The sequence below is a fragment of the Dreissena polymorpha genome, chromosome 8, assembly GCF_020536995.1.
Source record: "Dreissena polymorpha isolate Duluth1 chromosome 8, UMN_Dpol_1.0, whole genome shotgun sequence".
In the NCBI taxonomy this organism is placed as follows: Eukaryota; Metazoa; Mollusca; class Bivalvia; order Myida; family Dreissenidae; genus Dreissena; species Dreissena polymorpha.
This window is the reverse complement of record NC_068362.1, coordinates 87,726,930-87,740,458: the sequence shown is the minus strand read 5'-3', so window position 1 is coordinate 87,740,458 and position 13,529 is coordinate 87,726,930. Positions and strand designations below refer to the sequence as shown.

Here is a 13,529-nt window from a genome sequence, read left to right as displayed (position 1 = left end):
TTCAACCAAACCAATAAAACTGGTACAATACCAAACCAATACAGTGGTTAGGGAACATAACAAATTAACATGAAAGAAAAGACCATCACTCAGTCGTTTTTAACTTCGCCATCAGGACATGACATAAAATCACAGCTGTAGACTGATGCAAAATGTTATCTTTTTACTGGCATAAACTCACTTTAAACAAATTGCAGATCTAAAGATGAATTTTAAAGAGGTCAATTTCACTGTAACTTGCAAGTTTTTACAATAAGTGTCACTGTTATTCTTAAACTGCAGTTATTCAATGCCTTGAATTTAAAAAAATGAAATCTTTAAAAGCCCACAAAAATGCAAACACATATTAATCGATGTGCTTAACATATTATTCAATATGCTTTGATTCAATTTCAAAGCATTTTCTGCTGTTTTTAGTGGACGAACCAGTTATCAAACACCTAAGAAATTACGTTAAAATTGAAACACTTAAAATGACAAAAACATTTTGTTTTAACAAATGACTAACAATTCAATCATTGAATAACTTATTTGTAAAGTTTTCCAGCAAATATCTTTCAAAAATTCATTATAATGATTCCCTGGTTATTGTCACCTCTAGCAGACAAAACAAAATGGCGGCCGATGTAATCATGAGCTATTACCCGACATTTCATAAATACTACTCCAGTATATACAAAGTCACATGACTATCAAGTGACCCGGACTCCTCGGAAAAATCTGCGTCTGCTGCAATCATAATTGCCAATGGAAATATGCTTTTTGGTGTGCAAATGCATGTTTTGATAAATGCATGCAAAAAGTAATAGCAAAAAACACATAAACCGTTTAAATAACAATAAATGCATTCCTATAACCTGTTTTCAGCGCATTTGTTTCAAGCTAAGTAGGCAAGTAGGTCATGGACTTCATGTGTGACCATTTGTTTATCAATGTGACGTCACGCGCACTTTTGCGCATGTGCATACAGAACCAAAACAAAACGTCCGATAATAGGTGCTGTTCGATAACAGGTACATACATGATACACAAGAAAACTTTGTTATGCACACAACTGTCACAAGACATGTACACTTCTTCTTCCCATCCACACAATTTGACTATTCAATGATTCAGTACTTGGTGTCTTTGGAGGAGATCGAAACAAGGCTCCCACAGTGGGGATCGAACCTGTGACCTCCCTATCGCTAGGCGGACACCGTATGGACTACTCCACCGCGATCTATAATGCATTTTCTTGTTAAAATTATGCATATGTAATAATTTAAAGGCTTTGTAGTAGCAAAACATATTTAATGTTTAAATATTATATTCTTAACCAAATCATGAAAATTTACTCAAATTAAAACTTTCTGGTGTCTACCACTTTAATGGTTATCGGCCAACCAGTTGTTCCAGCAAATATACATTGCAGGGATGGAAACTAACATTTTACAATTGGTTGCCCACATGGGCAACCATCTTTTGTATTTTGGTTGCCCAGCTAAAGACTAACGAGCCCAGTGCCATGTTCATGTAGTGTCATGTGTATATAAGACTTACTTTATATAAAATTAAAGCTAACTCAACAACAACATTGCTTCATTGACAAACTGTCTCAGTATTTTGTCATAAGTCTGAGTTTAATAATTTCATTGGCTTTGATAAATGAATTTTATTAAATTAATTATTAACTCACAGACGCCACTTTTATTAAATGTTTAATTGCAATGAATTGTTTCAAGCTCAAAAGCAATTTGCCCAGCCGGACTACTAACTTTTGAATTTGAGTTGCCCAGGCCAAAATGTACTGGCCCAGGGCTCACGGGCAACCACTAATTTCCATCCCTGTACATCATTTCTCATTAATTTACTGCACATAGGCTTTACTTGTCTAAAACATCTTCAGATTTTTTTTAACTGAAAATTATTAAGTTTCCCAATTGACCAAAAGTCCAAATTGTATATAAAAAGACAAAAGTTTCTTGTGTGGGCTGGCAAAACAGTCTCAAAGTACACCTGAGCTTGAACTTGGGCTGGGTACTGGTACATGCTCTTCACAGGCACTTTTACAACATAAAAACTAGTTTTCCAAGCCGCTGTATATTTCAAGTTCTTAATCTCGCACCAAGGTAAAAAAGAACTGAGTTAAATCTCCTACAAATTCATTTTTTTAAACAGTTTATTATTAATAAGTTAGGCATATGTTTTAAAAACAATAATTCATATTTCACAATAACAATAACACAAATTTATTTTCAGTTGATTCTTTTGATGTAATTTGACACTGCTGGTACTTGGAGCCAACAACAAGGATGTCTGCATCTACTGCAGAGAGGCTGAAGACACCACTGCTGTTTCCGTGTGCAGCGGGCGTCAAGATGCCTCAGATTGGTTCAGAAGATTCAGATCTAAAACTTGGACAGAAGACAAGCAGATATGCGCCTGACGCTATCGTATTCCGTACCACAGATGACTCAAAAGATCCAATAAATAAAGAGTATCTGAAAAAGGTTTCCTTCGACTTAAATTTCGAAGAGGAGGTGGTGAAAGAGAGATGTTTTCATGCACTGCCTTATGATGAGAAGTATATGTATGAAGCTTTTGATGTCGGTGATCTTGTTAAACTACCAATAAAAACAAAATTTCCTGTCGGTAGGCACAATGCTAGAGGCGGTGATAATCGCCACATGCCTTGTTACTTAACAAAGTCCACCAAGTCCCATTTGAAACCGCTACGAAGAAAGATTACAGAGCGTGCACAGCAGATGCATATTGAAGCACTAAAGCGTGAACAGCTTCGGGAAATTCAGCAGAGAATCATTGAAAAACACAGGGCTTTAGAAAGAGGTGAGCCCATTGCGGAGGACACAATTAAAGAAAGTTTAGAAGAGGAACAAGAGCCTAGAGAAGGAGGTTTTTTCTTAACAGAAACCAAACCTTCAAAAACAAGTAGAGTTGAACTGGATAAAGCAGATAAACCATCTAAAACTGCTGAAGACAAAGCAAAAGACAAGAAATCTCTGAGTGTTCCAAGGCCGAGCATTGGAAGGTCTAGTGCATCTAAATCACACTCGAGAACAGCTGCAGAAATCCAGGCAGAGGACGAAGATAAGAAGGAAAAGAAAAAGAGCCAAGGAAATAACTGGGATGCTTATGTCATTTCTCTTTTGAGTATGAATACTGCAAATCATCTTGTATATGAAAAAACTGCACCTGGAACTGCTATGAGGTAGGATTTTAAAATAAAGCCTAGCTATGGAACAACGGGTCTTAATGCTTAACTTAAGCATAAAGTGTTGCCCCAGAACAGCGTGTGCAGTCTGCATGGGGCTAATCAGAGCTTAAACTTTCTGCGTTTTCCAGTTTTGGGTTAAAAAAAGTCTATTCTTTGCAAAAATCCAGTTAAAGTGAAAAGTGTTGTCCCTGATTAGCCTGTGCTGAGGCATTAAGCCCCGTTTTCCCAAAGATGTCCAGAATCGAAGTTTGCAGGATAATGTAAAATGACCTAATGTGAAAAAGTAAAAACAGATAATGTGTTGTTAAATCTAGCAAATTTATAATACCTTTCCTGCTCAGAAGCAAATTGAAAATTGCTACATGCATGAACCAGCGTACAAGCAGAGTTACTAGTTACTTGCTGGCTGTTCATGTAGTATGTTGTTTGCTGCTCATCAGTATCTTACAGTTAGAAATGAAGCCTTTAAACCTTGCATCCAATCACAACAGGTCTTAAATTTTACTTTAATGTATAAGGGACTGAAAATGTATCAAAGCTGGTATCTGAGCAAGAAAGGGTAATACATGAGAATTTTTTGCAGAGAAAAGCTAGAAAACATGGTGAAAGAATGGTACGGAGTGCCTGAACACACAGACCTCATACGGGAGGAAATAAGTGACAGTGAAGAGGAGGAAGAAAAAGCCAAGATACCCAAGAAAAAGTGGAGAAAGAAAGAAACTACGTAAGTAATTTTTACAAGAATTTTAGCGTTTGTGTTCATTAAAAAAACTGGACAAATATATTGTTTTACCCTTATCTTCACATGTATTAAGAACGTATCAGCGTCTGGATACTTTTATTGCATTGTCCACCCCACCCCCTTTTTTTGTGTATAGCTATCCAAAGATGTTTTTTTTATGTCCCAAGAATCTGGAGATGCTTGGTGGCATATGTGTAATTTGTGTGTTCTTCTGTCTGTACAAGGTTAACCCAAGATGACACAATTTGTAAAACATCACTGATGCTTCCTTCGAAGCTTTGATGCTCTAATGGATCGTGTCTTTGAAGACTATCAACACATACACATCACCTGATCACATTTAAAGCTTGATGTTGATTTACTTGTACAGTTAGACTAATTCTGAACGTCAATTTCTTGATTACCCAAAAATGACTTATATTTTATAATATCAAAAAAGCCCTCCTAAAAAGGTATTATATTTGAAAGTATGACGTGTTTGAACAATATCAACACACACACACACCACCTTTCTGACATGCATAAAAATGGTTTAAAACGGAACTTTTCTTATTTTCTGATAGGTTACTTCAGAGGGTTTACAATCTAGAGGAAGATGAGCCCCGGGCAGTTGACCCTTATTCAGACGACAACAAGGCCCCTTTCTACCGACAGCCTGCGGGTCTAAGAAGGGCCAAGAAGCATGAAGTTAAAGAGGAACTAGGTATTCACTACATATATCTATCATTATCTTAACAGTCAAATCTAATTTTGCCGCCGTCTGGGAAAACTGGGCTTACTTCATGTGCATAAAGTGTTGTCCCAGATTAGCCTGTGCAGTCCACACAGGCTCATCAAGAAGAACACTTTTCGTTTTCATGGAATATTTCGTTTAGAGGAAGTATCTTCCACACAAAAATCCAGTCCAAAATTGCAGACTGCGGAGGCTAATCTGGGACGAAATTATGCCAGGTTTTTTTTTCCACTTTTTAGGAAGATAGCCCATGGCTAATTGGAATTGGGAATTTTATCGGCATTTTCATGACATTGGGAAAATAAATTTATTAGCCTTTTTTTCCACACGAAAAGTCCACTGATTAGGGAAATACTAAATTTGATACAACTCTTTATAATCATTCAAATTAAAAGAACAAAATCATATAATACTTTGTTAGATGTAATTGAATTAAAATTTAGATAAAATACGCATTAGACACTTGTTTCTAAAAAACAAAACAAAAATTGTTGTTGTTGGAAATTGGGAATTTTTTGTCACATTTTGGGAAAAAAGTATACTTTTTGGGATTGGGAACATAGACGAATTTCGGCTATATAATTTGGCCAAAAAAAACCCTGTATGCACATGCATTAAGTCCCTTTTTCTTCAATTACAGCTCGATTTATTTCAGTAAAAGTTCAAGCCTTACCATAGCCTTTGTTATCAGTTAATGTAGTTTTCTATCCATGTCAAAGTGCTATACATTTCAGATGATGGTGTTCAGATGAAACCACATGGCAGTTTAATTGTGAATTTATGTCCAAGTTCTGTGATCTGTTTATAAATCAAGTATTGTTCTGGGAAAACAGGGCTTTATGCATGTGCTTAAGTGTCGTCCCAGATTAGATGAATCTGGGAGGACACTTTCTGTAACAATTGGAATTTTGTTTATAAGAGACTTCCATTAAATGAAAAATGAAAAACACGCGGAAAGCATTGTCCCAGATTAGCCTGCGCGGACTGCATCAAGCCCAGTTTGCCCAGAAAGTGGCTCAATGAATGGCTCGCAATCCAACGATAAAGGCTGTTTTTAGCTCGGTTGTTTTTGGAGAAAACCCGAGGTATTGTCATAGCCAGCTCGTCGTCTGAATTCCGCCATCTGACGTCCGCCGTCCGTTTCGTGCTAAAACCTTAACATTTTGTTAAGGTTTTGAACATTGGCTCTAAAATCAAAGTGCTTCAACCTACAACTTTGAAACTTCATATGTAGCTGCACCTTGGTCAGTTCTACATGACACACCCATTTTGGGGTCACTAGGTCAAAGGTCAACGTCACTGTGACCTCTAAAAAAAAAAATTCTGACAAGCTTTCATTTAATCAAAACTGCACCCGCAGCCGAGCGTGGCACCCGCTATGCGGTGCTCTTGTTATCAGTCTGTTATCGGTAGACTATGCAACATGACTACATTTGAGCTTTGCTTTCAGAAAACGGTTAAATACAAGACACCTAAAGTGTTGTCCAGATAACCCTGTGCAGTTAGCTTATCAGGGATGACACTTTCCAATTATATGTTATACTTTATTTTGAGTATCTCCTTTGCAAAAATTCATTTTAGGCAGAAAGTGTTGTCCTTGATTATCTTGTGCAAACTGCACAGGCTAAACTGGGACAACACTTTTCACACATGCATTTAGCCCTGATTTTTCAGAGCATGACTCATTTGTTTTGCAGTCAATGACATGCATATGGGAAATATGGGAATGACATGCTCTAAGAAAAGAGGATTAAATGCATGTGCGTAAAGTGTCATCCCAGATTAGCGTGTGCAGTCCAAAATGATATTTTTTGATATTTATGATATTTTCTGTTTTAAAGGGGCCTTTTCACAGATTTTGGCATTTTTTAACTTATTCATTAAATGCTTTATATCGATAAATGTAAACATTGGATCGTTAAAGCTACAGTAAAAAATCAAGAATCAAATTAAAAAAAGGAAAAGAACATTGCCCGGACCAGGTTTCGAACCAGTGACCCCTGCAGCCCTGCCAGAGTCCTGAAGTAAAAACGCTTTAGCCTACTGAGCTATTCCGCCGTGTACATATACGTGATGTATTTTATACGTTATATAAGCAATCTTCGTAGTTTCACAAAATTTAACGACAAAAACAGAACTCTCCAAATTATTCAATCGTTTCGCGTTGCAACGCTTTATAATTTTTAGGTTTTAAAATCGTCAAAAGATGCATATAATGGCTATATTAGACCATGGTAAATGTTCAGTATTACTGTTTCCTCACAAATATCATAACTATAACGAAAATTTGCGAATCTGAAACAACTTTTTTCAATTTTGTCAATTTACCAAAGCGTGAAAAGATCCCTTTAAGAAAGTCTCTTCTTAGCAAAAATCTAGTTAAGGCAGAAAGTGTTGCGGACTGCACAGGCTAATCTGGGACGACACTTTACGCAAATGCATTTTACCCCTTTTTCACAGAGCACAGCCCATATTACTATGCTATAACCATAAATGTCAATGATGTAAAAATCTTTACGATATTTTCAGTTTCACAGATGAAGGGTTTGTTTTATATGTTGAGTAAAACATATTTGTCAAAAGACTCTACAAAATATGACCATATAGCATGTACCAAGAAGCCTGATATGGTTGAAATGAATATTACTGGACTGGCATTTTTTGTCACTGCTTTTGTATCAGGTCCCAAACCAATCCAATTGGAATTTTGAGTCATGTACTCCTGCTATTTGGTGTTTCTTCACATGCACATTATACTATGATTGATAACTCACATTTGATGAGAATTTATTACTTTGTTACCTTTAATCATTAACCCTTTCTCCCATAAGAAGCAAAGTGAAAATGGATTTTGCAACCAGCATAAAACCAGAACAGACTGCAAGTTACTCACAGTCTGTTCAGGTTTTATGCTGTGTGCTGCTCATCAGTAACTAAGGGTTGGAAATGAAGCCTTTCAAACTTGAATTTAGTAAGAAAGGTATTTAATTAAACTTAACTTTCTATGGGACTACACATGCTTCCAAATACATATCTAACTGGTAAAGGTGTAATCAGAATTCCTTATTGTTGGGAAATACAAATCAATATTAGCATTAGGAATTGTATGTCCAATCACCTGCCACTTTAAAGGGACTTGCCCACTGATTGCAAAAAAAAAATTCAGAAGAAAAAAAATCAGCAATTTAGAAAAGAAAGTAGATCTATGCATACATAACTACACGTATAACAAAATATATAGTTTTTAAAACCAGGGCGGTTAATTAAGAGCTTAAGATTTGTTTATTCATAGGACACTGGTTTGAATAATATTTTAGGCCTTTTTCTCAACTTCCTTTCTCCATGATAGGATTTTGTAAGATTATTCCAAATGTTATAGTTTTGTTAGTAAATTCATTTTATTATGCCCCTCTTTTGAGAAGAAGGGGTATATTGTTTTGCTGGATGTGGGTCTGTCTGTCTGTTTGTCCGTAGACCAGTTTGTTTTCGATAAATAACTTGTCAACGAATTGTCATATTGGCTTGATACTTCACATGTACATTGGCCTTGGACAGTAGATGACCCCTATTGAAATTGGGGTCACTAGGTCAAAGGTTAAGGTCACTATCACACTAAGTGTGAACATGGTTTCCGATCAATAACTCATCAACCAATCGACCAATTGGCTTGATATTTCACATGTGCATTAGCCTTGGACAGTAGATGACTCCTATTGAAATTGGTGTCACTAGGTCAAAGGTCAAGGTCACTGTTACACACTAAGTGTGAAATTGTTTCAGATCAATAACTCGTCAACTGACTCACTGATTGGATTGATACTTTCAATGTGCATTGGCCTTGGACAGTAGATGACCCCTATCGAAATTGGGGTCACAAGGTCAAAGGTCATGGTAACTGGCATAATATGTGGGAAAAGCGTTTCCTATCAATAACTCGTGAACAAATCAACTGATTGGCTTGATACTTCATATGCGCATTGCCCTTGGACAGTAGATGACCCCTATCAAAATTGGGGTCACTAGGTCCAAGTTTAAGGTCACTATCACAATGAGTGTGAAAATTGTTTCCGATCAATAACTCATCAACGAATCGACCAATTGGCTTGATACTTCACATGCCCATGGGCCTTGGACAGTAGATGACCAATATTGAATTTGGGGTCACTAGTTCAAAGCCCTGTTTTGGGGGAGGGGCATATGTCTCCGACTGCGGAACTCTTACATTTAAGAAGGAAAATATTTGAACACCCTATGTACTATATTTAATTGCTTGGAAAAAGCAAAGTAATTTAAAAAATTACTGAACAATAATCTTTTTTTGTTCATTCAAAATAAATGGCTGTCAATTACTGCATATATCATCATATTTTGGAGTCTTTCATTATACGTGGTTGTATGTGAATGGCCTAACCATCTAACCAGTAATGCTTGCTTAAAGCTCATTCGGTCTCTGCCATGCGAAAATTTATAATCGGTCCTTATATGCCCTGACATTTCAACATAAATAAAGTTAAGATTCTATTTCAGGAGTTTTAAAAATATGGAACCTGAGAACTTTGTTCATTGATAAAATACTGTATGCTTATAATTACATTATAAGTATCAGAAAACTATAATGTCAATCTAGATATAAGTAAATTGCGAATTGATTTGTTGAATTATTTTTGGTTCATTGTTTTTGGTTGACAAAAATGATAGTTTAAAAAAAAGCAAGAGTAAATAAAAATTTCAGTGTATTTATATCTGTTTTGTATTTTATAGCTTCTAAATGTAAGATGTAGTATTGGAAGTATGACATTGCTTAAGTATGAGTGTGATATAAGCTTTTTTGGTGAGTCCACTTGCCGATTGCTCTAAATAGCGGTTTTGGCATAATATAGCGTACCCAGATTATAACTTTATAGCGTTGCCTGTAAAACCTGTGTTGATAACTCAAAGCTCAAGGTCACGCTCAGGAGTTCAGAGGTCAAATTTGGTTATAATGCAGCTTGTCTATACTCTGGTATATAATTCGTCATGAAAACTTAAAATGACTTACCATTAAGGTTCACCATGTGGACATGGTGCCTGGTGTTTAAGACCCATGTCTTCTTTTTTGTCCCTAATTCAAAGGTGAAGATCACACATAAAAGGTCAAAGATCATATTTGGGTATATTACAGCTTGTGCGGAACATATTTTTGTTAACTCACCAGACATTTGTAACACATCTTACAACAAATGTTAACATTAAGGTCGCTGTGGCGTAGTATATAGGGTGTCTGCCTAGCAATGGGAAGGTCACGGGTTTGTTCCTTTGATCTCCCATGAAGGCACCAAGTACTGGTTCTTGTCCCAGGAAACGGAGGGTTTCAATTAAAGCCTATGTTTTTCCATGCAATCAAGCTTGAATAAATGGGTTTAAACTAAATTTTGCCATATTGACAACGCATTTAGCATGTTAAACCCAAGCTCTGGCTTTACAGATTAGGGTCTAACTTTGAGGAGGACAGTCAATTTTGAAAATAATAACGTGGTTTAGTCTGTAACTTAATTATTCATTGGGCAATTTTACAATAACTTGCCCAACTTTTTTTACAGTTAGAGTCAACATATCGCACACAATACTCTAGCTCAGGTCATAATTTAAGGTCAGTGCTAAAATATGGGTATAAGAGACCTAAAGAAGACTGAAACTTCAACTTTCCTCAGATATTTAAATTAATCATTGTGTCAATTTGTTGCATGCAAGGCATGTGTCCATCCCTCAGGGGTCAAGGACATACATAAAGTTTACTGCTAAAAAAGAAAAATAATGGAACTTTTAGAGAATGTAGCTTAGTTCCATTTTAAATGTCCATTCAATACATTTCACCTTTCAGAGAGGTCATGAAGCATTTAAACCCTGTGTATAATGAGGTCAAGGTCACACTTAATGTTATATATATATATAAAGTGTCATTTTTTACGTAGACTGGAAATATTGCTGACATATATATAATATATCACTTCCTGTAGGTTTGTGTATGGAAATCGTACAATTTTTGATTAAATTAATTTTAATTTAACTAGTCCCAGATTGCCATGGCTTGTGTTTTTTTGCAAGTATTTGTGTCCGATATTTTGTCAACAAATTTATTGTTCCAAAACAAGAATGCATGCACTATTTTAGCCCTGACCGATGTTACAGTTATGGAACATTTTTAACCAGGTTTTCCGAAGGAAAAAACTGGTTATAAGATTGGCGAATGTTGGCAGGCGGTCTGGCGGGCGGGTGGAACAAGCTTGTCTTGGCCATAACTTTGTAGTTCGTTGTGAGATTTTGAAATCATTTGGCACTATCATTAGACGGTTTGTTGCGCTAAAGAATTGCGTCGATATCTCCAAGGTCAATGTCACACTTTGAGTTCAAAGGTCAAAAATGGCCATTAATGAGCTTGTCCGGGCCATAACTATGTCATTCATTGTGAGATTTTAAAATCATTTGGCACATTTGTTCACCATCATCGTGTGTCACATGAAAGAATCTCCAAGGTCAAGGTCGCCACGACTAAAAACAGATTTATTTTGAAACAAAGGAGGTTAATTATAAACAATAAGTTCAGTTTGAGCTGTCTCCCTTTATTAGCTTGACTGTTTTTGGAGAAAACCCGAGGTATTGTCATAGTCAGCTCGTCGTGTCTGTCGTCGTGTCCGTAGCCCGCGTCGTGCTAAAAACTTAACATTTTGTCAAGGTTTTGAACATTGGCTCTAAAATCAAAGTGCTTCCACCTACAACTTTGAAACTTCATGTGTAGCTTGATGAGTTCTACACGCCACACCCATATTTCATATTTGGGTCACTAGGTCAAAGGTCGGGTCACTGTGACCTCTAAAATTCAGACAAGCTTTCATTTTTTCTAAAATGCACCCGCAGCCGAGCGTGGCAACCGTTATGCGGTGCTCTTGTCAGACTTTTTTTTCAAATTGAAAACCTGGTTTTGTGACAGTTTTGTCCCATGTTGTTGTTGCTTTACTCATGGACTAATATGCTTGAAGTGAATTGATGCATTGTTATTATTGCAAGCATGCAGACTGCTTTCATGATGTGTTGTTTGCATTGTCATTTTCAAGGGGGTTGTTAAAATACTGAAAATGGAATGTCCCAAAATGGAATTATGTTTCCTAAATGTAAATGAGCGCCCCTCTGGGAAAACAGGGCTAAATACATGTGCGTAAGTGTTTTCCATGGTTGGCCTCTGCAAACGGCACAGGCTAATCTAGGACAACTCTTTACGCAGGTGGATTCAGTCTGGTTTTCCCAGAGAAAGGCTCAAATATTTTATTAAATTTGTCTTCTTCTGACAAAACTGGGCATAATGCATGTGCGTAAAGTGTCGTCCCAGATTAGCCTGTGCAGTCCGCACAGGCTAATCAGGGACGACACTTTCGGCCAAAACTTGATTTTCGGTAAGAAGGGACTTCCTTGAAACTAAAAATTCCATTAAAGCGGAAAGTGTCGTCCCTGATTAGCCTGTGCGGACTGCACAGGCTAATCTGGGACGACACTTTACGCACATGAATTAAGCCCAGTTTTCTCAGAACAAGACACAAATAGATAAAAACTGTTTAAGTTAAATAACTGCCATTAAACATGAAGCCAAAGACATTAATCAATATAATTTGTGTTCAAACAAGGGGATAGTAATTTCTGGCTGCCTCTTTCCATGGATGACTTATGTTGCAAAAAAGCTATAATATTGGATTTGAAATGCCCTCCAATGAAATAAGAACCTCTAACATTTGTTTTTTTTTGCCATTTACACAGATACAGTCATAAATAAATGGTGTGATGCTATTGTGCATGTGCATAGTTAACCCTTTGCATGCTGGGAAATTTATCGTCTGCTAAAATGTCGTCTGCTTAATTTCTACAATTAGCATTTCTTCGATTAAAAAAAACCCAAACTATCAGAATAGCAAACAGTTTGGATCCAGATGAGACGCCACGTTTTGTGGCGTCTAATCTGGATCCAAACTGTTTGCAAAAGCCTTCAAAATTCGGTTCCCGCACTGAAAGAGTTGAGGCTTGTATTTGTTTGTTTTAGTCATGTATTATAATGTAATATGACATATTAACCCTGTTTATTAGACAATTTTAGTTCAATTCAGTGCTTTAAAATGATAAATATACCACATAAAGGATTCTGATTGTGATTCTTTGATTAAGTTATGTAGTTTTACTTCTTTCTGTATCACTTATTACATTTTGGTTTATTTCTAGGGTATTATATTTATTTTTTTATTTTATATATATATATATAACAAAGTCTCTATTAGCCTTGTATTATTTATACAAAAACGCTGTGTTTATTTTTTGCCAAAGCTTTCGACCTCACGGTTTTCATCAGCGGCCATTTTTTATTTTCACATGTTTTTTTATGAACGGAAATGACGTCGTGCATTTCCGGCGTCAACGTTGTTTACGCCCCATTTTATTAATGTTTATTCTTGCACGTTGATGCTATATGGTTGGTATGTCTGTAGTTTTGACTTCCACAATTGCTCCATGGTTTTGCGGTACTCGTCCGACCCGCTGAGTTTTTTTAGTTCTATTATTTGGAAATCATCCATGGAATGTCTGTCTGTGTAGAAATGTTCAGCTACCGGGTCACTGTGCTGTGTGCGAATACGCGACAGATTCAATAGATGTCGCTGGTACAGAGTTCCGCCAGTCTCTCCCATGTACACGAACCTTCCACAGCGACCACAGTTGACCGCGTACACAACATTGGATGATTTGCAATCAACATAGTTTCTGACGCTGTACTTCCTGCCGCTGGGATCTGTGAAATATTTTGCCTTCATCATGTACAGGCA

The 13,529-nt window shown here is 36.6% G+C and overlaps 1 protein-coding gene across 4 annotated transcripts in view; it reads left to right on the top strand.

Moving 5' to 3' along the window:
- Positions 1 to 13,529, top strand: part of LOC127840875 (HEAT repeat-containing protein 4-like) — a 124,028-nt gene that overhangs the window by 190 nt on the left and 110,309 nt on the right. For 3 of the 4 annotated variants that reach the window (XM_052369306.1, XM_052369307.1, XM_052369304.1), the window contains exons 2-5: positions 2,242 to 3,211; positions 3,801 to 3,941; positions 4,523 to 4,662; positions 7,222 to 7,236. In XM_052369306.1, coding sequence (XP_052225266.1) covers positions 2,295 to 3,211; positions 3,801 to 3,941; positions 4,523 to 4,662; positions 7,222 to 7,236 — 1,213 coding nt within the window. In that variant the 5' untranslated portion in view covers positions 2,242 to 2,294. The remainder of the gene's footprint in view (positions 1 to 2,241; positions 3,212 to 3,800; positions 3,942 to 4,522; positions 4,663 to 7,221; positions 7,237 to 13,529) is intronic. The other variant, XM_052369305.1, reaches the window with a different exon arrangement.